We start from the raw sequence: 24764 nt of genomic DNA on the forward strand, positions 1-24764 counted from the left end.
TATTAGAATAGGATGCTTGTGAGGCTTACAAGTGTGTGGGCAATGGAGTGCCACTCTGAAAACTTAGTGGGCTACAGTTTTATAATCAAAGGAACAGTGGGAAGGAGGAGAAGACCACCTTCTTCCTCATTCTTGAGTAGATGTCAAGCTTCCATCTTCAGTTCCTCCTCCACATTGGGTGGGGGAGTTTTCTTGTCAATACATGGTGGAACTGGGACTGTCACGACACGATGGAAATGAGTAAAAAGGCAGTAGCGTATACTAAAATATGGTAAATCATCTCAGGTTTCAGTATAATGTCACTTTTTCCTTATATTTCTGTTTTTAGTGTGTCCAGAGAAGCATGTCCTAGGAATCATTAATTTACTGACCTTACTGGGCAGGTGGATCTCATTCCACCATTGTTTTATTGCTTTGGGGCATGTCATGCTTCTGTTGCATGGTTTTATTGCTAAGCAAGCCTGCATGGTTTTGTGGTTAAGTAAATCTGCTTTCTTGAGTGATCATTAACTTACAGTGGTCTCGCATACTTTTTCCTTTACTTACAATCCTTTAGTGAATAAACTAATCACCTACTTTGGCCCTTTACTCTGTCTCTATCAGTATTCAGAGAAAACTTCATGTCCAAATTAAGGTAGTAACTCCAAAGCACATTATTATAATGCCTAGTTCACAAGTTCTCAGTAAACCTCACTCTTTTTTTTTTTTTCCCTGTAATTAAACCTGGGCTCCTTTGGTACAGCTCATATCTGCCCTCCTCAGGAACCTAACTCCCAAAGTGTTGGCCAATATAATGGGCTTCCTGAGGAAGCTGAGGAGTGTGTTGCATCATTGGAGAATCAGAGGAGGAAGGACCTTAGCAAGTGTGCTAAGGAGCTGGGACTGTCCCAGAGGTGATGCAGAAACACAGATGAGTTTTCAAAAGGGGTATAAAATGGAAAGGCTTTTGTCTGGGTATCTTCAAACTTTCTGGCATCCTGATATGTAAGTAAAAACTGTTTTAAAAAAATGGGGGAGGGGGAGTGCTCTACAGTGTAAAATATGATTACTGCTTTTTTTCCACAAAAGGAAATCATCTCAATCCTCTGTGTATCACTTTAATAAATTAGAAATCTACAAATAGGGCCCCTGCCCACCTTTTCCAAAAACTCATAACAGGTTAAGTGATCCAAAAATTCCCAAGGGAAAATCCAGCTGCGACACACCTTAAGGGGAGGCCTGGAGGCCACTGTCATTGCATCTTATAGCCACACGATGTCACTATTGACAACCTGTACTTTCCAATTGGTCAAAGGATTCAGGTCTATAGCATAGCAGGTCCCACAATGGCCACAACAGGCATCTCCCACAGAGGGCATGAGGCATGGTGTCTCTCACAAGGAGGTGTCAGGGTCACAACTTTTAGGGTTCAACTTTCAGGCCCATACTCAGCCTTCTTCCAGGCAGCTGGAGCCACTGTGAATTTGATCTCTGTGTCTGTCTGCCCCATGCAAACATGTCCTCAACCGACCGCCACCCCCTGCCCTTTCTGTACTTAGCTATTCACACTAGCAATGCTGGCAGATTTTCAACACTCGGGACACAAAGAGTCTCACTGCTTGACTTTTCCAGGGCAATAGGGTGACTTACTTACTTTTCTAGTGTAGCAGCCCTAATTATGGCTAGGAGGCCAAACATCATTGGTCAATTAGGATTATTTGGGCTGCAAATAGAATAGAAAATCTGATTCAAACTGTCTTCTTAAGCAATAAGGAAACTGATTACCTCACATAACAGGAAGTCCAGAGGCAAGACAGACTTTGGACTTGCTTGATGCAGTGGTTCAACAAATTATCAAGGATGAGTTATTGGAAAGTATAGGATATCAAGTTTATCAAATTATCAAGGAACAGTTTTCCCTCTGTTCTGTGGTAAACATGGTAGGTTTCAAATTCAAATGAAAGTGATTTTCCAGATGTCTACCAGGAGCAATCAGTACCACATGCTTTCTTTTCCATCTGAAATCTTTACTTCTGGTTTTCTGAGCAAATTAGGTCACATAGGCACATACTCTGCCTCCAATCAGTAACTGCCTGGCCAATGTACAGATGATTTAAGCCTGGGGTCCAGAAAGGAAAAGGCATTACCATAATTGGAATTAGCAGTGGGGTGGGTGGTCCTTGAGTCACATGGATTACAAGGTGGAAGCACAGCTGCTTGGGTAAAACTGGAGTCCTGTAAGGATCAAGAGGAAAATGGGATCAGAAAAATGTGATCACCAGTGTCCTTCACAATCTTCAAAGCACAAAAGGCTGTTTATTTTCTAATTCCCAACAATAGAGCCTCTCTCTCATCACTCCTGGATTCATGTGTAGCAAGTGGACGGGGGGAAGCTATACACAGCTATACACCATCCTCCAAAGGAATTCCTTCTTATGAACAACCCTAAGGCCTTTCTAGCACCTCTCTTTGCTAGAAAAGGAAAGGACTCTGCACGCAAGTTCAGTCTTTAGCTCAGCATCCGGCTGCACTGCTCTCAAGACTCTTTAATGGGCCTCATCTACCCACCAGGAATCTAATGGTTCTAACATTCATGTAACGTTCCTTCATTTACAAAAACTTATTAGTGCCTGTTATATTCCATGGATTGAACTAGATAGTGTTTACAGTGGTGAGTAAACCAGATGTGGTTCCTGTCCTCATGGAGCTTACAGTGTACTTGGAAAGAGAAATATGGAACAAATACAAATAAGCATAGAATTATAATAATTGCTATGAAGGAAGAGAATAGGGTTACATACAGGAGACCTCTCTGAGGAAGTGATTTTTAAGCTGAGATCCAAAGCCTGTCTTCATTTCGTCTTACTGCTTTCCTCTGTGCTTTGACTTCCAAGTATAATTTTTTAAGGTTTTATTATTTCTTTTTTATTTTATTTGGCTGCATCAGGTCTTAGTTGCGGCACACGGAATCTTTGTTGCTGCATGCAGGACCTTTAGTTGTGGTATGCGGGATCTTTAGTTGCAGCATGTGAACTCTTAGTTGCAGCATGTGGGATCTAGCTCCCTGACCAGGGATGGAACCCGGGCCCCCTGCATTGGGGACGTGGAGTCTTAGCCACTGGACCATCAGGGAAGTCCACCCCTGCCCCCAGTATAATTTATAGCCTACATTAGCAATTAAAACATCTATTTTCTAAACTTTTAAACTGATTCTCAAATTTTCCCCTGGGTATAGAACAAGGAATATACCAAACATGAATGGCATTTGGTGATTTATTCTTGAAGATTCTTCGACTCACAAGTCTTTTAGACTTGGAATCCTTTAATACACTAATACATTTGCTCTGCCTCCCCCACAAGAATCTGAACTCCTAGGGACATGGATCACACCTCACTAAACTTTTTCCAGCACCTAGCTTAGTCCCTGGCACATAGTAGGTGCTCAATACAGTGCTGAATTGTATTGTTAAATTTGAGTCAGATTTATACAGCGGCATTCACCTTCAGCAGCCATTTTCCAGTATGAAATAAGCAAGCAGCTCAGGCAAATATATTAATAACAAATGCTTAAGAATCCATACAGAATAGCAATAGTTATATGATTTGAAATGTGTCAGGCTCTGGGTTAAGTACTTTCATTTTCTAACTTGTTGACCCTTCACAACTTTTATATAAGTACCGTTATTATCTTTATTTTACAAATGATCAAATTAGAAAATAGAAGTTTAGAAAAATGACTTTCTAAGGTCACACTGCTAGTAAGTGGCTGGGCCAAGATCCAGGATCTGAAACCAGCATTCAGGTTCCATTAACCACTTTGTTAACCACTTGACCATACCACTTCGCACAACGGGCATCTGCTCTACCATAAGACTATTGTATGCACTTACTCTAGCTTGCAGTTATTTCATCTGTCTCTGTCTTAGTTACCCATTGATGCATAACAAATTACCCCTACTCAAAGCAGCTTAAAAGCAAACATTTATTATGTCAAAGTTTCTGTGGGTCAGGAATACAGGAGTAGCCTAATTGGATGGTCTGGACAGAATCTTTCAGAACGGTGCAGTCAACCTGTTAGTCAGCTACAGTCATCTCTGCGTTCAAGTGGACTGAAGGATCCATTTCTAGACTCACCCATGTGGCTGTCAACTGGCCTCAGTTCATTCCTTGTCAAGTGGGCCTCTCCACAGGCTGCCTGAGTGTCTATATACATGGCAGCTTCCTATAGAGGAAGTGACAAACAGAATGTGTGAGCACCTAAGACAGAAGCTGAAGTCTTTTTTATAACCTTATCTTGGATGTGACATAGCATGACTTCTGCTGTATGCTACTGATGGCACAAACCAACCTTGCGAAAACATGGACGAGGGCTATAAAAGGATGTGAACGCTAGGAAGTAGGGATCTTTTGGAGCCATCGCGGAGGCAACCTACCTCAGTCCGTTGGCTCATTTTTGTGACTGCCTTCTCTGCTAGAATGTAAACTTCATGAGTGGGGAAAAGCCATCAGTACTTCTCATTATATCCCCTCACACGGTGCCTGCCATGTAACATTGTCAATAAACGTTGAATAAATGTCATGATGATGGTGATGTTGTTACTGAATTAAGTTGTATAGACCCTGCTTGGGCCCTAACCCAGCTGAGGCTCTCTGGCTCTGCGGGCAAGGATTCTTCTTCTGTTTGGATTCAAGTTAATAATGAAACAGCACAGGCTTTGTTCAGTGGCCAAAGAATAGAGAAGCAGGAACTAAGTTCACAGATCAACTTCTCACCCACCTGGCAAGAGGGATTTAATTTTAAAGAGTAAAGACAAAGGGAGGAGAGGTGAGGCTAATGATGGGGAAGGCATATGCATACCAGGGAAGGGGCAGGGCTTTTCCCAAGGGAGTGGGATGCCATCCTGTTTTTATCCTTTTTGGTCCTTAATGTCTGGTCTTAGCAGTTGATAGGTGTGTCATTTAACATGCTAATATATTTAAATCAACGTATAACGAGACTCAGGGTCTGTTGTAGGTCAGATTTGTCACCATCTTGGTCCCAGCTACTTCCATTTGTTTTTTTATTTGTTTGTTTGTTTGTTTATAGATTCCTTTCTTTTCTCTGAACCCTTTAATTAAAGATTTAGGTTAACTCGTGCTAAAGGTGGGGGTTGGAGGGCTCTGAGCAAAGACCTGGAGCAGCTCTTGCAACAATATGATCCAAAGGCTGAGCTTCCTATAATCCCATCTTACTCTCACACAAATTCCCAGTTGCCACATTGTTGCAGAAAACTGATCCCACCAGAGACCAAGCACCACACTCAGAGGGTTGGAGAACTCAGGTTTATGGAGCCCGCGGACCCAGACGAGCTAACGCTCCAAAATTCTGGGACCCTGCTTCAGGGGAATCTTTTCTTTTTATAGGTTAAGTCATATAGTTATAATTGACACAGACTGATTGGTTGGTTTAAACAAGGCTCTAGTTGAGTTTGACACAAACTGATTGGTTACATAATTGCTATAGATTAGGGCAGTTAGAGAGCGCGGGATACACGCAGGTGGGGGTGGGGGGAGTCCAAACAGAAACTTGCATGAGCAGGAAGGAGCAGGACATTCCATACTTATCAGAACATCTTATGGTTACAGTTGATAACTAGGTCATCTTGTTCTTATCGTGGCACAGCAAGCAGTCTTTACAGAAACAGAGCTAGCATAGTTATAAACTTCAAATTTCCCCCCATCAACAGATGGTACCATGCATATAATTTTTAAAAGCAGAACTATATCATGCCCAAGAACATTTACTCATGTATATAATTTCTATGTAACTATAGAGGTGGAGTTGGAAGCAAACACACCAAATTCATGAGAATGTTGGCCTCTGGGGAGAAGAAGAAAGCAATGATGTTGGGGTTGAAAATCAAATAGCACTTCACCTGCAATGTTTGCTTCTCTAAGATTTTTCTATTGAGCCAACATTTAATGATGGTCAATTCTGGGTAGTGGGAATATGCGTATTTTTCTCTGTACTTTTCCATATTTTAAATTTCTCAAAATAAACTAGATACTAAATTTTTAGTCTTAACCAATTGGAATATGTGCCTTGGACTGCTCCTTAAGCACTTAAAAAGTGCCTTCCTTTGGCTCTTTGATATAATTAAGGGTGTATCTACAAATGCCACTCTCCAGCTGACTCAGATCAAAACCTATTTTCTCCTGAAAACTGTCAAACTTTCCTGGTTTCAAGTTCTACAAAATCACCTTGGTTCGCTGCTTCTCTACTTTCTGTGTTTTGTGTAAATAGAGCCAGAGCCTCCGTGTGCTGAAGGAGAGAGGCCCAAGCAGAAGCAGCAGCCTGGCTAGTAGCAGAAGACTGTGGTTACTGGCACTGCTGCCAACACACAATCCTCTGAGGCCAGAATCCTGGGTCCTGGGCTCGTTTGAAAAGCACTGTGCCTCTTCTTTAACACACAGCCAATAGTCACGCTGGACCAGTACTGAAAGGGCACATGGAAGGTTTTAAACCTGTAGGTAGGACCTTCCCTGGTGGTGCAGTGGTTAAGAATGCACCTGCCAATGCAGGGCACACGGGTTCGATGCCTGGGCCAGGAAGATACCACATGCTGTGGAGCAACTAAGCCATATGCCACAACCACTGAAGCCTGTGCGTCCCAACTACTGAAGCCTGGGTGCCTAGAGCCTGTGCTCCACAATAAGAGAAGCCACCACAATGAGAAGCCCACCCACCACAATGAGAAGCCCACGGACTGCAACAAAGAGTAGCCCCCACTTGCCATAACTAGAGAAAGCGTGCACACAGCAATGAAGACCCAACACAGCCATAAATAAATAAATAAATAAATAAATAATCTTAAAAAAATAAATAAACCTGTAGGTATCAGATTATGTAACTTTTCCCTTTTATTTTGATGTCGACTCATGCTATTTAAAAAGTAAGTTCAGAAAATCAGTCAGTCCATTAACAACTTCCTTTTCCAATGGAGGCCCAATGAAAACATGAACTATTGTGAATAAAAGCATTTTAGCTGCTCTCTTAAAATAAATCACCTATGGGCAGGTTGATGAGAGGCAGCTTGAGACGTTAGAGCAACATCTTGGGAACTTCTTGGGAAATAAGAAAATCTGAGAGTGGAAAAAAAGTAAAAAGCAGAATCAGCCAGATAATACATTTCACACTCAGTTTAATACCTTTCACAGTGTTCTGTTCAGACTTTCTTTCCATTACAATCCCATTTGATAACAAGTGACTATTCCTACCTCCAGTGTCCTGGGCCCAGGGAATGAGTAGGTAGAAAATACAGCTCAAACTGGTGTGTTCCTTCATTCCAGGTATCCCAGAAACCATACCCAAGGAGGAAACAGTGGTGCAGAATCAGCCAGAGACAGAATCCAACTGCCTTGCCTATCCTGGGGACAGACCTGGGTGCACTTCATGAGTGGGCTGAACCCCACTGCACTCTGGGGTCCCTGGGCAGATGGGCTCCCCAGGCATCTAAGACAGGACCTATATTTTTCTTCATGTACAATTAATACTCTTCTATTAACAGGTCCTGTTAATATGAACTTTTCAAATCCCACAGGCCTGGCTCCATGAGCTGGCCCTGCAACTTCTGAAGGCCTTCGGCTCTCTCTGTAAAATCGGTGTAAGTATAATCACTGGACTGTTGTCAGAACTTCAGGCAATGATACATAAGGCACAAAGCAAGCATTCAGTAAATTACAGCTCTTTGGACTTGTAAAACATATTTTGATTCCCAAAGTTTTATAAGAAAATATGACTCTTCATTAAACAATATTTTTGAGCTGCTGCCCAACCAGGGTTTCCTGGTCCTAGTCCAACAACTCACAACTGTTTCTCAGAAGAACTAAGGATTGGGAAAAAGGAATTAGGGAGGGATCTTCAGCTAGCCCTGTCTCATCTCTGGAAATCTCCACTCTGAGGCCTTTTACCTTTGCCTCCCAATTCATTCTTTTAACAGTCATTTGTTAAAAATTCTCTATTCAAAACACTGGTGCAGAAAAGAATGCAAAATATGAAAAGTCTTTGTCTTCAGGAAGCTTTCAGTACAGGGAAAGAAACAAGAAATCAGTGCTCTCTGAAATTCAGTCTGCTACTTTGCAGACAGGTTAACCTAATCAATAGACAGTTCCTTATTGTGTCTCAGCTCCCCTTTTCTCACATACTTGCTCAGCATCCTCACTACCAATCCCAGAGGTGAAACCATCCTTCTTAACATTAACATCACGCTGCAGGAAGAAATTACACAATGGGGCCTGGGTGTCCCTGGGCCCCCAAATCTTCAGAGCCCCAGGACCCTGGGAGAATCCCTTCACATGTCTCTATTTTGTTGCTAGGCCCACACTCCACAGGGACCACTCCCTGCTCTTCTCAGATGGCCCTCCAGCTGTCCTCTCTCTCTGCAGTGGTGCTGTCTTTTCCTTAAAGTGAAAATCAAGGCTACCTAAAACATTACTCAGGCCTGCTCTTCATTCATTCATCCATCCATCCAACAAACATTTATCAGAGCCTAACAGGAGCCTGCACTGTGCAGATGTAGGAGATACTAGAGTGAGAACCAAGTGACCCTGGTCCCTGCCTTCACGGTCTACTATTACGCTGCACATTCAGCAAAGATTACACGGACACCTGCACACCCTGAACGGAGCTGAGAATTCCAGGTGTTGCAAGTCCTAGGGGCCAGGATAGTTTTCCTTAAGAAATGGTATTTGAAGAACAATCTCAACAACAAAATGGAGGTTAACTAAGGGAGAAGGTAGGGAGGAGGGCCCAGGCAGACGGAAGAGCATCTGCAGAGGCCCTGGGGTGAGAAGGACCTTGTACTGTTTGAGGATCTAAATGAAGCCAGGTGAGGCAGGAGCAGCATCATACACCGGACCTCGTGCCCACCCTAAGGAGTTTTGATCTTTAGAGGAGTAACCAGAAGCCTTACTGAGTTTCAAGGAGAGAATGCCACGATCGGATTTACCTGCCCCGTGGCTTCAGAGCAGGGAGGGTCTGGTCTTGCCCACCTGGTTCTCCCCAGCGACCGACCAGCGCCGGCTATCAGCTGGTTCTTACCCCGGAGTCTCGGGAGGGGGTGAAAGCGCAAAGCCGGCCGCGGGGACAGCGGGCGGGGGTTGGGTCGCCGCGCGGCGAAGCGGGCGGCGGCCAGCGCGGGGCACCCCCGGGGACCTGAAGCGCGACAGAGAGTCGGCGCGCTCGGGACTCGCGCCTGCCGAGCGAGCTCTCGCTTCCGCGGAGGCCGCGTCTGGCTCTGGGCGAAGGGACGAGGCCGCGCGGCCTAAGTGCCCGAGGCGGCGGAACCCACCGGTCGCTGGGCCCAGAGCCCTCCGCGGCCCACGGCGCCCAGGTGAGCCCCGCGGCCCGGGTGGGGCGGCCCGGCGGGCCCGGAAGGCCCCGCGCGTAGCCCCAGGCGCCCCTCCCGCCACGGCGCGGCCGGCCTCCTTCTCCGGGCGGCGGGCGGTGTCTCCGGGCCGCGCTCCCCCTGCGGGGAGGCCCGGGCCCGCGCGGGGGCCGGGGAGGGGGCTCCGGGTGTCTCGCGGCGGCCCGGCCGCGGCGGGGGCGGGGACCGGGGCAGGCGGCGGGGGGCCCCTGCCCGGCCAGGCCTGTGAGCCGCGGCTCCCGCCTCTTCCCGACTATAAATTCATACTTGTGGGCGTCGGAAAAGGGGAGCAGAAAATCACAAGGAAGGAAGGAAGCGCAGGAGCCAGACCCCTGCTCGCGGGAGACGCTCGGGTTAACGTCAAGGTGTAGGTGCTCCCAGTCCCCTCTGCCCCGCAAGCATGAGTGGGCTGTGTTTTTGCAGAACCTGGATCATAAAGAGCCACAGCTCGGCCTCTTTGTCTTACGAATACATCCCAGGCGTCTGCGCGCGGCTTTCGATGTTTTTCTCCATCCTCTTGGTTGGCCGCGCTAGGGTGCGCGGTGCCCGCTTGACCGCGCCTGGCCGGGGCTGGACGCTCGCTGAGTGACAAGACTGTGATTTACTTAGTGGATTCCCTCCGGTGGTGAACATCCAGGTGGTTTGCAGTTCTTAGCTATCACAGAGAGCAATTCGTTGAGCACCGTTCTGTCTGGTTTTTTGAGCACGATTATTTGTTTAGAGAGAATCCCCCCTAAGGCTTGTGGTATACATTGCAAAATGCTCCTCGGAAAAGTTACTCCCGTTTTTGTGCTTCCCATTTGGAAACACTTGGCTCAGGGGGCTTCCTGACAGACTTTGCTGGAGGTCCCAGTGCTTCACAAGGGATCGGGCGGACTGTGTCAACACCTCCCTGTTAAGCTTGACCTGCCTTGTATGGGGCCTTACCTAGAGCTTTGCTGAAAAGGAGCTACGAGTACCTTAGTAATTTTTAAAGCTGACTTAGGTTTAGCTTGGATAAACCATTACAGTCCCCAATACGACTAAACCTAAGTTAAAGCAAAATTCCAGCTGAGGTTAGATGAAGAGTGGAAACGTTTTTATGTTTAAGTCATACTCTGAAACATGAATGTTGGGTTGCCAGGGAAGGTATTTTAAATGATTATGCTGATGGGTATGTCACTAGATGCTCAGAAAGTTTTCTTTGAAGACGTGTAAAGTTTCAAGTGAGTGACATTGTTCTTATCAGTGGAAATAAATGGAATTTGTTTTTACATCCTTTTACATTCTTAAAACTTTGTGCTGAAATACAGGGAATTTTTCTTTGTAATGATCATTTTCCAGTTTGGGGACATGGTCCTGATAGTTAAGTGTATGTATAAGAGTGTAAAAATGACAGTTAATTAATTCCTTTCTCCCAAGTTTTAAAGGAAAGCCTTCCCTGGCCTTCGCACCCACTTGGCAGGGCTACGATCCTTTCTCTGTGGGCACGTTCTGCTTTGGGTTTTTTTTGTTTTTGCTTTTGGCTATGTGGGGTCTTAGTTGCGGCACGTGGGATATTCGTTGAGGCATGCAGGATCTTTCACCAGGGCCCAAGGGTTCTCTCTCTAGTTGTGGTGTGTGGGGTTTTCTCTTCTTTAGTTGTGGCAGGTGGGCTCCAGGGCGCGTGGACTCTGTAGCTGTGGCACACAGGTTCCAGAGACCATGGTCTCTGTAGTCCGTGGCACGCAGTCTCTCTAGTTGAGGCACGTGAGCTCAGTAGTTGTGGCATACGGAGTAGTTGGCATGTGGGATCTTAGTTCCCTGACCAGGGATGAACCAGTGTCCCCTGCATTGGAGGGCGGATTCTTTACTACTGGACTACCAGGGAAGTCCCCCTGTTCTGTTCTTTACTGCCTCCCTTTCCAAGGACAGTCCCATGGCTGTGCTGTAATCATCTTTTGGTCTCTCCAGAGTCCCTCACTCTGAGCTTAGTACCCAGTTCAGTTCCTGGCATATAAGTGACTTAGCATGGGGGATGAATTTAGAATATGACATGTTTTTATTAAGTCTAATTTGTAGCTTAGAGATCTGTATGTGATAGATATTTCTCATTATTCAAATGAGTAAGGTAGAAATCGGGGACGTGGACAGCTGTGATCATCTCTTGGTTATAGGTGTAATCATATTCCAAGAAACTCTACTGGCAGGGCACCTGGGGTTTTTTCTTTCTTTAACAATATTGTTGAGATATAATTCATATACCGTACAATTCACCCATTTAAAGAGTATAATTCAATGGATTTTTTGTATATTACGGTATTAACTTTTTTTAAGTTGTGGCAAAATATATATGACATTAAATTTGCTGTTTTAAAATGTACAATTCAGTGGCATAGAGTACATTCATAATGTTGTGCAACCATCATCACTATCTATTTCCAAAACTTCTTCAACACCTTAAGCTGATACTCTGTAAATAAATGTTGAATGTATAAATGAATGTTGATAGTTGAGGAAAAAAGTTTTTCTGTGATCTTGATTTCTAACCTTCCTTCTAATTTGTTGTGTTGTTTTTTATACTTTATATGAAATATAATTAGGATGGTACTGTGCCTTACCTTAGTGTGATAATATTTGAAGTTCCTTATAATGGAAAATTGGGCAGTTCTTTCAAGTTTGCTGAGTTACTGAACTTTCTAGAATCTCTAAAAGTTGTAGAGCAAAATCTGAATGATATCCCCAAGTCTTCTCTGATTTACAAAGGATGCTTATTCAAGTTTCTATTATGCTCTTGGCTTACTCTATTGCTATGTATCCTCTTTGCTTTAACAGTTGCAGGATACCCTCCACTTTCATAGGAGATATCCTAAGAAATATTTTTAAGACTAGAAAAATTCACAAATATATAAGCTGCTAATAAAAAGAGGGATTTATTTTAGGTACAGTGTGTTTTGAATCTTTGTCTAGTTTTCATTTAAAATGCTTAGCTTTTCTTTGCCTATTGGATTGCTTTTATGGGTGCTAAGCTCTTCTTTAATATCTTTAAAAAAGTAATTTGTGGCTTCTGTCTGTTTCCAGCCAAAAAAGATTGGCAATCTCCCATTTTTTACAAGGAGAGAGCACACTTGGAGATCCATATGGAAAGGGCTAGACTAGAGTAGATCTTGGGAGTGAAAAATAGTTGAACTTATTTTTCAATAGGTTTGACAGGGATAGAACTGTCAATCCCAAATCTTCAAATGTGGAGGGTTTCCTATGCATGTTGAGTATTATGTGTGCTTCTGATTTTAGCATTACAGCCCAGATACTGTTTAGTTAATTACACAGGAGTTCTGGACTCTAGTTTTGGTTTGGGCTCTTCTAGTGACCTGAGCAAACCACATAACTTTTGTGGACTCATTAATGGCACTAGTAAATTAAGTGGGCTTAAGTAAGTGGGCAAATTAAGTTTGCTCTTAGAAAGCAAACTAGCGCATCCCTGGCTGCTTCCTGCAAGCTTAACACTTCTTTGAAGTTATCTTTAAAAACATTTTTTTAAATCATATATTGCACCATAATATAGCTTTCTAAATTTTAATATGAAGATTGCATTTTAAATTTGTTACCACCGTGTAACACTGATGTTTCCAGAGGATGCATTCTGTTTATCCTGGAGTTTTATGTATTCCCTGACCTACTACCTCATACCCTTGGGGGTTCTTCTCAATTTGAGAAGCGAAGGACCCAGAGGACCTCTAGGTCTCTTGCAGTTCTGATGTGGTATGATACAGTACTTGAAGTAAGCTAGAGTTTATTCTCTAATTTGAGGAAATTATAAATCCATAACAGGGAAAAATATGATTGGCTAATTTGCATCTTTTAACTTCTTTCCCTGAAAATTAGAGATTGCAATTCTATTGTATGTAAAAGCTGCTTTGTCAGAAACTGCATGCAATATAAGAAATGGATTGCAAAGTTAGAAAAACTCTTTGCAGATGTCATCTTTGTTGCTCTCAATCTTTCTTTGCTGCAATTCTGCTTTTTTCTTTCCTGGCTGCTAATTGGATTAAAGTCTGTTTTGCCAACCATGGCATCTGGAGATGACAGTCCTATCTTTGAAGATGACGAAAGGTAAATGTCTTGCATTGCAATAAAACTAGCTTATGAAACCTTCAAGATGGTTTTAATCATTCAGGAGAGTTATTTTTCCAGGCTCCTTTTTTAAGGACACATTTTGTAATATTGCAGAATGCATAGTTTTTCTTTTCTGTGATTTCGAGCAAGGATGGTAAACACCTGGTATGGAGGTGGCCACCACTAATGTGGCATCCTTTCCCATAGGACCTGGATGTAAGGTTTCCAAATCCCTCTCAGCACAAAATTCTTGGCAGTCACCTCAAAATAATATAAAATCCATTTCCCATCTCTGATTTAAAGCCTACAAAGGAGATTAGAGTGAATGAAGAGTAGGATGTAGTTAAGAGAACAGATTCTGGAGCCAGAGTCCTAAGTTTAATTCCCATCTGCCACTTACTGTCATTGTGACCTTAGACAGGCCCTTAGCCTTTCTGAGCCTCAGTTTCCTCATCTATAAATAGAGATAATAATAGTACCCACCTCATGGTGAGGATTCTTTGAGTTAATATATGTAAAACTCTTAGAACAGTGATTGGCACACACTAAGTACTGATCATCATTATTTTTATTAGCTATTGTATATTATATATAATTATTAACTGTGATCATTATTGCTGTAATAAATGTTACGTCTCTGAAAGCTAAATAGCTATATCAATAGCAAAATATTACTTATATGTTATATATGCATTATATATAACAGATCATTCACATAGGACATATATAAGATATATTTTACATTAAAATATTAATATAAAAATGTGTTTAAATTGTGTCAGAAACTTGACAAAACAGAATCCTTTATATTTTTAGTAAGATTTCCTGTAATAATGGCAAGATTACTATCTTCCATAACATTTTTATGTCTATTATAGAGCATTCCTTCCATGACTTCTCTTTTTCTGTCTTAGTGTTATAAATTAGAACCTTTTTTTGTTAAAATGAATCCCTAGTTATTGGTTTAAGTATAAAAGGTTTTGAGAATTCTTGCTTTAGAGTGATTGGATCTGAAAGAGTAAAACCACAATCAAATACTGTGCTTTTAAATGACGGGAGGGAGAAGTAGAAACTTTTTACTGACCTTTCCAAGCATTATTCTGTGGCCTAGCTTAGAATACTGTCATGGATAAACTGACTCTTAATCCTATTAATATTAAGGTGACTTTGGAATTATCTGACTATATACCCATATATAGTAATTTCATCTTAAAAGAACAATGCTTAAGAGGGAGAAGATAGTTACATGTACTGTAAGTAGGCTTTCTTAGCTAATATCACAGGATATTTTATAATTTGAAGGCTTTTAAAAATCTGATATTTTCATCTTGAAAGAATTAATTGGTTATTCTGTTATTGTTTTGACCTATTATAATTGCTTAATTTTATTCCCTTAGCCCTCCTTACAGCCTGGAAAAAATGACAGATCTTGTAGCTGTTTGGGATGTTGCTTTAAGTGATGGAGTCCATAAGATTGAATTTGAACATGGGACCACATCAGGCAAACGAGTGGTATATGTAGATGGAAAGGTAGGAAAAAAATGTTATTTTGTAAAATATGGTGTACAGAGAAGCTTGATTTTGCTAATGTAGATTCTTCATAGGTAAATTCAAGTCTTTTCTCTGACAGTGGTTATCTTTATATATTGGCCCATATCATTTTGCTGTACAAAGCAAACTAATAATAGTTGTGGAATTCATAGACTACAACAGCTAATATTTAAACTTAAAATGCCTTGATTTTCTAAAACCTTTGTATCCTGAAGTAATAAAATTACATCTAAATAGCATTACCATTTATTCCCTTTAATTATATTATTTCTAAAGTTACATATTAAATTTCTTCCATTTGTGTTTTCAACTTTTATATTTTATTACTTAGGAAGAGATAAGAAAAGAATGGATGTTCAAATTAGTGGGCAAAGAAACCTTCTGCGTTGGAGCTGCAAAGACGAAAGCAACCATCAATATAGATGCTGTCAGTGGGTTTGCTTATGAATATACTCTGGAAATCAATGGGAAAAGTCTCAAGAAGTATATGGAGAACAGATCAAAAACCACCAATACTTGGGTATTACATTTGGATGGTGAAGACTTTAGAGTTGTGTTAGGTAAGTGAGAGCCATTTCTGCAGAATTTACTGGCTTTTTATGTTGGCCATTTAATTAGTTCCTCTGACTGTCCAGACCTGTTATGGGAGCTCTGAATCTGAGAGAGTGCTAAGTGCAGGTATGTTTCTCATGTATCCTGTGGAAATGAAGTACTCACTGAATCGACTGATTTATATGGAAAATATGAGAGCCAGATTTTATAGTGATGGATTGAGGATTATAAACTTGGGTTTAAAAAAAGAAATATTGATGTAAACATTTGTTATTATTTGATATTTCTCTTTAAAAGGATATCTAAAGGCAGTTGGAAATTTAAGATTCATCAGTAACAAGGGAATTTTTCTCTAGGTAGCAATAGGTTTAGGACTGCAGCAGATCAAAATCATCAAAGTCAAAGTCCAGATAAAGTAGATTAAAAAATGAAAAGTAAGCCATTGATCTTTTTTCTTTTTTAAGAATTTTTATTGAGATACAATTGACATACAATAAACTGCATATATTTAAAGTGTACAATTTGATATTTTTTTTCTTATTAGTAATGTATATATGGCAATCCCAGTCTCCTAATTCATCCCACCCCCAACCCCCCTCCCCCACCACCACTTTCCCCACTTGGTGTCCATATGTTTGTTCTCTACATCTGTGTCTCTAAGGCCAATGATCTTTTTTTTAATAAATGTATTTATTTATTTATTTATTTATTTATTGGCTGTGCTGGGTCTTTGTTGCTGCATGTGGGTTTTCTCTAGTTGCAGTGAGTGGGGGCTACTCTTCTTTGCGGTGTGCAGGCTCTTCATTGCTGTGGCTTCTCTTGTTGTGGAGCACAGGCTCTAGGCGCATGGACTTCAGTAGTTGCGGCACGTGGGCTCAATAGCTGTGGCTTACGGGCTCTAAAGCACACAGGCTCGATAGTTGTGGTGCACGAGCTTAGTTGCTCTTCGGCATGTGGGATCTTCCTGGAGCAGGGGTCGAACCCATGTCCCCTGCATTGGCAGGCGGATTCTTAACCACTGCACCACCTGGGAAGCCCAAGGCCATTGATCTTTAAGCTAAGTTCTACTGTTACAGATTGCCATCTGTGTTCTCAGTTTCTATTGGGCCTACAAAACCTGCAAGACAAATATTTACTACCTTTTCTCTCTTCTGGTTACTGCTAGTGCTTCCTGGTTCTACTATCACTACGTTAAGACTATGTAGATCATCTGATTAATTCACTGATTCATTTATTTAGATAATATTGAAAACCTCTTAAATGGCAGTTTTGTGTACCAGGCCTTGAGGATACATAAATGAAGAGATTTTGTCCATGTCTTTTAAGAGTATATAGTCTAGTTGAATGCTAGAAAATGCCCTAAAAATTTTTTAAGAATGGAAAATGTTTATTTTTAATTGAAAATATTTCAATGAAAAGTGTTTATCAAGTAATAAATGCACTTCATTGGGAAAAAAGAAACCAAAAAGTTCCTGTACGGTTTATTTATTAAAGAAATTGGGTCAATATTTCTTGAAGAGGATAGGATATGGTCTGGATTTTGCAGGTTGCATTCCTGTGATATTCTTCGGACTTTAATATTTCCTGCAAATTGGTAGTTGACTCTGAAGGATTGATCAAATTTAGGGTTTGTTTGTTTTTTCAGGCAAGACCACTTTATAGTTTGTTATATCAAGAGGCACATAGCATTGATTTGTCAAATTTTTTGATGTTGGCACCCCTAATACCTAAGTGTCTACATCCCTTCATTCACTGGCAGTTGCCAGATGGTTATATTCTGATTCCATCATTCCGTGTTCATTAGCTGGAATACTTCTGTAGTGAGAAACTTCCTGTTGTTTACTATTGGTTACACAGAGGTACGCTTTATATAAGAAATGCAGGATCACAGCTTGTTTTCCCTTTATTTACCAGTTTTCAAAATATTGAATTGGCTCCCTTTTCTCTTCTAAAGATGATCATTTAGGGTTTTTTTTTTTAATCATTATTAACTCAAGGATTTAAACAATTTGAGGTGTTTCAGTACATTGCAGTTATTATCCTTATGGATGCTCAAGTTGTCCCATTTTTGGCTACTGCAGTGCTCTTTCGATTGGCTCTTGAGTCCTTGGTAGACTTTGATCACTTCCTGGTATGACAAGACGCTCTAGGCTTGTTTTGAACATTTTCTACCCAGACCTGGAATCACTGATTTCTCTAAGAAGCCCTGGTTTTTATTAGAGGAAAATGGTATTGGGTTGGCCAAAGAGTTCATTTGGGTTTTCCGTAAGATGTTACAGAAAAATCGGAATGAACTTTTTGGCCAACGATATTTAAAAAGCATAATCTGGGCGTATATAAGGATGCTCACACATTATTTTTAGGTTTTCAGTGGATGGAACAAGGGAATTGTGTACATGCATAGATAGATAGATATCAGGAGGGACAGGGAAGGGAAAGAGACTTTTTTGAAAGATAAAATAGCTAATGAGTTCATACTGATACTTGTAATTCAAATTCAGGGATACCAGGTTTTACTTTTATTTAATCTCATCTAACATCTGTATGTTCTTTCTTCTACACTGAGACTCCTCCTTCTCAGGGACACAGAAGATGATGCAAATAGAATATGATATAATTACTCATATCCTTTGTGCCATAACTATGTACATAATAATCTCACTTAACAACAGATACTATACCACCATTAATACAATTGCTGCCCAAAATTTAAAACAACTTTTTGCATATCACTTTCCAACTGTACTGTATCTACATTGTCAGAACATACAGCCGTCATTTACTATGCCCTGTCCCTTCCAGCTCATGCTCAGTTCTATAAATAAATATTTATTTATTGCTTTCAAGTCATTCTATTGCTCCTTCTCTCTGATCACTTTGCTTGTCTGAAACTTGTTCTATATTACATTCCTTAGGAAGGACTCATGGGAAGAATATTTCTTGAGTTCCTCCATGTTGGTAACATTTGTCTGTGTCTTTTATACTTGAAAGTAGGTTTGGCTGGAAACAATATTCTTGGCTCACATTTTCTTTCCTTGAGTATCATAGATATGTTACTCCACTTCCTTCTGGCATAAAGTGTTACTGTCAAAAGTCTGATGACGATCTGATTTTCTTTCTCTTAAAAACGCCTTATTGCTTTTGCCTAATTTTACAATATGTCAGGGTAATGATCATCCTTGGTCATTTTCTCAGGTACATGGTGAATCTTTTCAGTATGTAGAATCAAATCTTCTTTTTCTTTGAATTATAGTTGAAGAATTTGTTCTGTTCCTTTGCTTTGGTTTTCTTCCTCATGGATGCTTATCATATACATGCTGCATCTTTTGGTCTGTCTTCTAAATTTGTCAGTTTTTCTCACATCCTTTTCATCTACTTTTCTTTCTTTCTTTCCTTTCTTCCTTTCTGTCTGCCTGCCTCTCTCTCTCTCTCTCCCCACCCCCTCTCTTTCTTTAAATTAGTAGACTTATTTTCTAGAGCAGTTTTAAATTTAAAGCATTGGTTCGATATGCTCCTTACAATTAGCAAACCAATATTGATACATTATTATTAATTAAAGTCCATAGTTTACATTAGAGTTCATTCTTGCATTGTATAGGTCTATGGGTTTTGCCAAATATATAATGGCATATTCAGACATTGCAGTATCATACGAATAGTTTCAGTGCCCCCAAATCCTGTATTCTTTCTTATTCATCTCTTTCTTCCTTCCCCTCTCAAGTCCTGGCAACCATCAAGCTTTCTACTGTCTTTATAGTTTGCCTTTTGCAGAATGCCACACAGTTGAAATCATACAGTATATAGCTTTTTAACCTAGCTTCTTTTCCTTAGCAATATGCATTTGAAGTTCCTCTATGTCTTTTCATGGCTTGATAGCTCATTTCTTCTTATTGCTGAATAACATTCCATTGTATGGATATAGCACAGTTTGTCTATCCATTCACCTGCTGAAGGACATCTTGGTTGCTTCTAATTTTTGGCAATTGTGAATAAAGCTTCTATGTAAACATTTGTGGGCAGGCTTTTATGTGGACATGCATTTTTTTAAGCTCTTTATTGGAATATAATTGCTTTACACTCTTGTACCAGCTTATGAGGTACACCACAGTGAATTAGCTGTATTTATACACATATCCCCATATACCCTGCCTCCCGCAACTCCCCCCCCACCCTCCCCGTCCCAGCCCTCTAAGGCATCACCCATCATCGAGTTGATCTCCCTTTGTTATACAGCAATCTCCCGCTAGCTATCTATTTTACAGTTGGTAGTATATATATATGTCTGTGCTACCCTCTCACTTCGTCCCAGCTTCCCCTTCGCCCCCCGCCCCCCCAACCCTGTGTCCTGCAGTCCATTCTCTGCATCTGCATCCTTATTCTTGTCCTGTCACTGGGTTCATCAGTACCATTTTTTTTTTTTTAGATTTCGTGGACATACATTTTTAAATCAGTTGGGTGAATATATAACTAGGAGCTTGATTGCTAGAACATAGAATAAGAGTATGTTTAATTTTGTAGGAAACCACCAAATTGTCTTCCAAAGTGGCTGTACCACTTTGTGTTCCCCCCAGCAATGAATGAGAGTTCCATTGCTACATATCCTTGCCAGCAGTGTTGTCAGTGTTTTGGATTTTGGCCATTCTAATAAGTGTTTAATGATATCTCACTTTCAATTTGCAATTCCCTAATAATATGTGGTGTTGAGCATCTTTTTATATGCTTATTTGCCATCTGTATATCTTCTTTAGTGAGCTGTTTGTACAGATCTTTTGCCTATTTTTCAACTGGGTGGTTTGTTTTCTTATTGTTGAGTTCTGAGAGTTCTTAGTGTATCTTAGTATATATTTTTTTTTTTTTTTTGGGCACACGGGCTTAGTTGCTCCGTGGCATGTGGGATCTTCCTGGAGCTGGGATCGAACCTATGACCTCTGCATTGGCAGGCAGATTCTTAACCGCTGCGCCACCTAGGAAGCCCCTCTTAGTATATTTTAGATAACAAATTTTAAAAATCTGAAACATAACCTTTAATGCATTATGAGATTTGTTTTACATATCATAAGAAAAAAGCAGATTAATTTTTTTCAACCATTTTGGCTCCAGTTATATGTAAAAGACTATCTAGGTTGCCATTTAAATACTTCCTGTCAATCAATAATTCTAAAGATGAAACAAAGATATTTAGATACAAGTTCTTCATGGGATATGTTTTGCAATTATTTCCTTCCAGCCTGTGACTTGTACTGTCATCTTTATTTCTTTTTAACTTAAAAAAATTTTCATCTTCCTCATTTTCTATTTCTATTAAGGAATTATTTATTGTGTTTGTCTTGTGTTCCTTTTAGTTTAGTCTTCATTTCTGAAATTATTTTTATTTCTAATTCTTTACTGAGTTCTATTCATTTCTGAGAGTTTTTCTAATCACTGTTTAGTCATTCTTTCATATCTTGTATGACTTTCTTAATTTCTTTCAGCTTATTTTGAAATCGTATTTTACAGCTTTATCTTTCATGTACGCATATCCTTGTGATGCTTCTGTTATCTGTAATGATGGTAGTCTGTTCTTTTTTCTTATAATTTTTTATGGATCTAGAGCTCAGTACATTTCTTTGATAATTCTTACATGAACTTAGTTTTTCTGAATTTATAGAAGGAAGTGTGGTTTTGTGTAGATTTTTAAACTTCAGGCTCTTGAGTTCCCTTTAATGATGTTTTTGAATGATGTTAAAAATCATCGGGGCACACTTCTGAGATGGGTGCTGTGTTTCCTTCCCTGTTTTTTTCTAGATCTTCTCTTTCTTTTACTCTCATGTCCCTGGGTGCTTAGTTTGGATTGTCTTCCCACAGTTTCTTCTCAGTGTGGGGTTTCATACTGGAAGGGAGCTTTGGCAGGTTGGTTTGAGGGTTCATGGGGCCCAGACTACTGTAGTCCTTTCGCTACTCCCACACTCCATTCACTGTCAGGATGTAAAACCCTTCCCAGTTCAGCTGTTCTTCATACATCGGCCCTCCCAACTCTCCAGTTAGAACCAGGACCACTGCTGGGGATTCTTAGGGCCACCAGGGTCCCTGCTGCTTCCTTCTGCACAGTTGCCGATACTACAGCTACAGTCTTGTAATTGCCCGTGGTGCCCCCACCTGTTGGTATTGTAGAGTCTGTGGTGTAGATACGGTCCGTGGGTCTTTGGTTCCGTTCTGTTGCCCTATCTGTTTTAATGGGAAATTTGGAGACAGTAAAAAAAAACTTATGTCTCTGCTGCCGCTACCACCATCTTCAACATCAGCTTTCAGATTTACTTCACCCCCCATTGTGTAAGATGAGGCTGTGAACACACAGTTCCCCTGCCTCTTGTCTCCCACCTTCACCACCTTCAACTTCTGTCTCCTCTACCTTTTGTTTGACATCATCGGAGTAGTTAATATTTATATTCTGTTCTGTAGCCATAACTAAATTCTCCTGTGTTTTTTCCATAGGTTGATTCTAAAATTAAAAACCAATAAATAACATTTATATTATTGTGATTTTGTAAATTTTTTTGGAGTGAGCTGTGGTTACATTCTTTCTCTGTATTATTGTCACACCCCCCATGCCACTCAAAGGAAGTTGTTTTTAGTGTCAAGGTCAAATGGGTTTTCTTTTCTATAATCTACCAATTTCTCAATTTCTCAAAATTATACCTCATTTTCGTTTTCTTCACAATTGGACCATGATTTTTAAATTTTTTTTGTCTTTTGTTTTTCTGTGCTCTTCCGGTGGCTTTTCTCTTTTCTTGTTGGAAATGAAATATATCTTTTCTTTGCTTATGTTCCTAATATCTGTTTGCATTTTTTACTCATGTTATCTATTGCTTCGAATTCTTCTCATTCTTAATGACAGTATTCTTGGGAGTCTTGACTTCCTGTTCAAAACCAGATCAGTTGCTTCCCAGGCCTGCTGCCCAGTAGCCGTCCTGGGCTTGCTTTCATGGAACCCTGGCTTTAATTCCATCAGTTATCGTATCCCACAACCGCCAGTTTCACCTTTGTTTACTGGAAAATATCCTTAAGTAATTTCCTAATAAAGGATGTCTAGGAGATAAATACTATGTGATCCTCATACAAAGTTGATACTTTTGCTGAGTAGAGAGTTTTAGCTTTAAAATGATTTTTGAGAATTTTTGAAAGTCTTGTTCCAGTATCTTCTGTTCTCCATTGTTTTGAATGAGAAGTTTTATGCCAGTCTGAATCTCATTAGTTTTTTCCTTCTGGAAGCTTTTGCGGGCTTAACTTTATTTTCGAAAATTTTACAGCGATGTGTTTAGAAATGTAGTGGTTCATCGGCTACTTTACTTTTAGGTGAGAAGGGGTATTTCAGCATTGTTTTTTATTTGCATTTTTCAAAACTGAATCGGTTGAGCCTCTTTTCATGTGTTTAAGGTCCTTTTGTGTTTCCTTTTCTGATAATGCCTGTATGTGACCTTTGACCTGTTTTCTTTTGGGTTGCTGGTCTCCTTCTCCTTGATTGCTAGGAGTCCTTTTATTACTAAGATTAGCTCTTTGTGCTGTGAACTTCAAATATTTTTCCCCAGTTTGTCATTTATTGTATGACTTTGCTTATGTGTTGTGCATGTGTTTTTTTGTTTGTTTTATAAATTTATTTATTTATTTTATTGACTGTGTTGGGTCTTTTTTGCAGTGCGTGGGCTTTCTTTTTAGTTGCGGTGAGTGGGGGCTACTCTTTGTTTTGGTGCGCAGGCTCCTCATTGCCATGGCTTCTCTTGTTGTGGAGCACGGGCTCTAGGCGCATGGGCTTCAGCATATGGGCTCAATAGTTGTGGCGCACCAGCTTAGTTGCTCCGCGGCGTGTGGGATCTTCCTGGAGCAGGGATCAAACCCGTGTCCCCTGCATTGGCAGGCAGAGTCTCAACCACTGCGCCACCTAGGAAGCCTGCATGTGTTTTTTTAATCATGCAGAAATCTTTTTTACTTTCATGTAGTCAAATTTACTCCCTTTTTCTTTTATGGCTTCTGTATTAGCAATGTTCTTCAGAGGCACATTAATAACAGCTACTGTAGAAAATCTGAGTACATGTACATGTTCAATAGACCCACTTAATAAAATTCCAGTTGTTACCTCCGTTGTGCTGTGGTTGTGTGGGACGAGCTGGGTTTCCCCGCAACTGTGACTGTAGATGCTTCCCACTCAGGCTGTCGTTGGACGTCCCCCCCCATATCTCCTGGGCCCCTCTGCCTTTCTCTCTCTCCCTCTAGCCCAGCTCAAAGTCCTTTCTCCACTCTTTAAGTGAGGCTCCCATCTTGAGGCGCAGGGAGAAAAGACCGTGTTCCTGCAGTAGACCGACTTGTCAGCGTGGAGGCATCTAAACCTTGACCGCCAGGCAGGTTTTGAACCCTGGGCTCTGTGTGCACACACAGGTCTCACTTCTCTCTGTTTTCATTGTAACACCCAAAGCTCATCTTCTGGCTGCTTGCTGAGTACAGTTTTCTGCCCTGCCACTCCCTGGGACACTGACATTCACAAGTGGGTCTGGGGATCCTCCCTCCAGATGCACATGCATTTGCACACATGCGCACACATGTACACACCGCCCTGGAGTGAGCTATGGCTGCTTAGCTAATGCCCGAGTGCATCGTGGCAGCATTTTGCTCTATTGTGTCAGCACTGTACTCAGCACAGTCCATCACATACTATACCTATATATTTTTTTCTTACGATCCAATAATTTTTCCCCCAAAGTGAAACCATAACAAAAATGAATAGAGATTATTGTGCTATCCAGTACGAAATTTAAGGCTAAATTCCTGTCCGTCCTAGAGGAACCCCATGGCAGCCTTTTTTGGTAGTCACTTTGTGGCATCATCTAGCTGGGTCAGTGTGAGAGGCAGGGGGAGTCATCCAGTCACTGATGTTAACGGCCATTCTGGGGAGGATAAACTCGGAGTTTGGGATTAGCAGATATACACTACTATATATAAAACAGGTACTACTATACATGAGTAGAGTTCCCTGTGCTACTGTACAGCACAGGGAACTCTATTCACTATTTTGTAATAACCTGTATAGGGAAAGAATCTGAAACAGAATGTGTGTGTGTGTGTGTGTGTGTGTGTGTAATTGAATCACTGTGCTGTACACCTGAAACTAAAACAACATTGTCAATCAACTATACTTCAATAAAAAAAGAAAGAAAGAAAAGCAATACGGGCTAT

General features: G+C 40.8%; 2 protein-coding genes across 4 annotated transcripts in view; one reads left to right on the forward strand and one right to left on the reverse strand.

Annotated features, from left to right (window-relative positions):
* Positions 1 to 10016, reverse strand: LOC130854950 (basic salivary proline-rich protein 4-like). The gene is made up of 5 exons (XM_057737784.1): positions 9850 to 10016; positions 9059 to 9770; positions 4114 to 4201; positions 2127 to 2214; positions 1 to 217 (listed from the first exon to the last, which is right to left on the reverse strand). Exons 1-4 carry the CDS (start codon positions 10014 to 10016, stop codon positions 2174 to 2176), a joined length of 1008 nt encoding a protein of 335 aa, XP_057593767.1. The 3' UTR covers positions 1 to 217; positions 2127 to 2173.
* Positions 9212 to 24764, forward strand: part of FAIM (Fas apoptotic inhibitory molecule) — a 19684-nt gene continuing 4131 nt past the window's right edge. Inside the window, exons 1-3 of one of the 3 annotated variants that reach the window (XM_057740342.1) lie at positions 9212 to 9350; positions 14855 to 14987; positions 15340 to 15568. In XM_057740342.1, coding sequence (XP_057596325.1) covers positions 14877 to 14987; positions 15340 to 15568 — 340 coding nt within the window. In that variant the 5' untranslated portion in view covers positions 9212 to 9350; positions 14855 to 14876. Of the gene's footprint in view, positions 9351 to 9815; positions 10021 to 13395; positions 13455 to 14854; positions 14988 to 15339; positions 15569 to 24764 lie in introns of those variants that run through there. The other 2 variants (XM_057740343.1, XM_057740341.1) reach the window with 2 other exon arrangements.

This window comes from Hippopotamus amphibius, chromosome 6 (genome assembly GCF_030028045.1).
Source record: "Hippopotamus amphibius kiboko isolate mHipAmp2 chromosome 6, mHipAmp2.hap2, whole genome shotgun sequence".
Taxonomy (NCBI): domain Eukaryota; kingdom Metazoa; phylum Chordata; class Mammalia; order Artiodactyla; family Hippopotamidae; genus Hippopotamus; species Hippopotamus amphibius.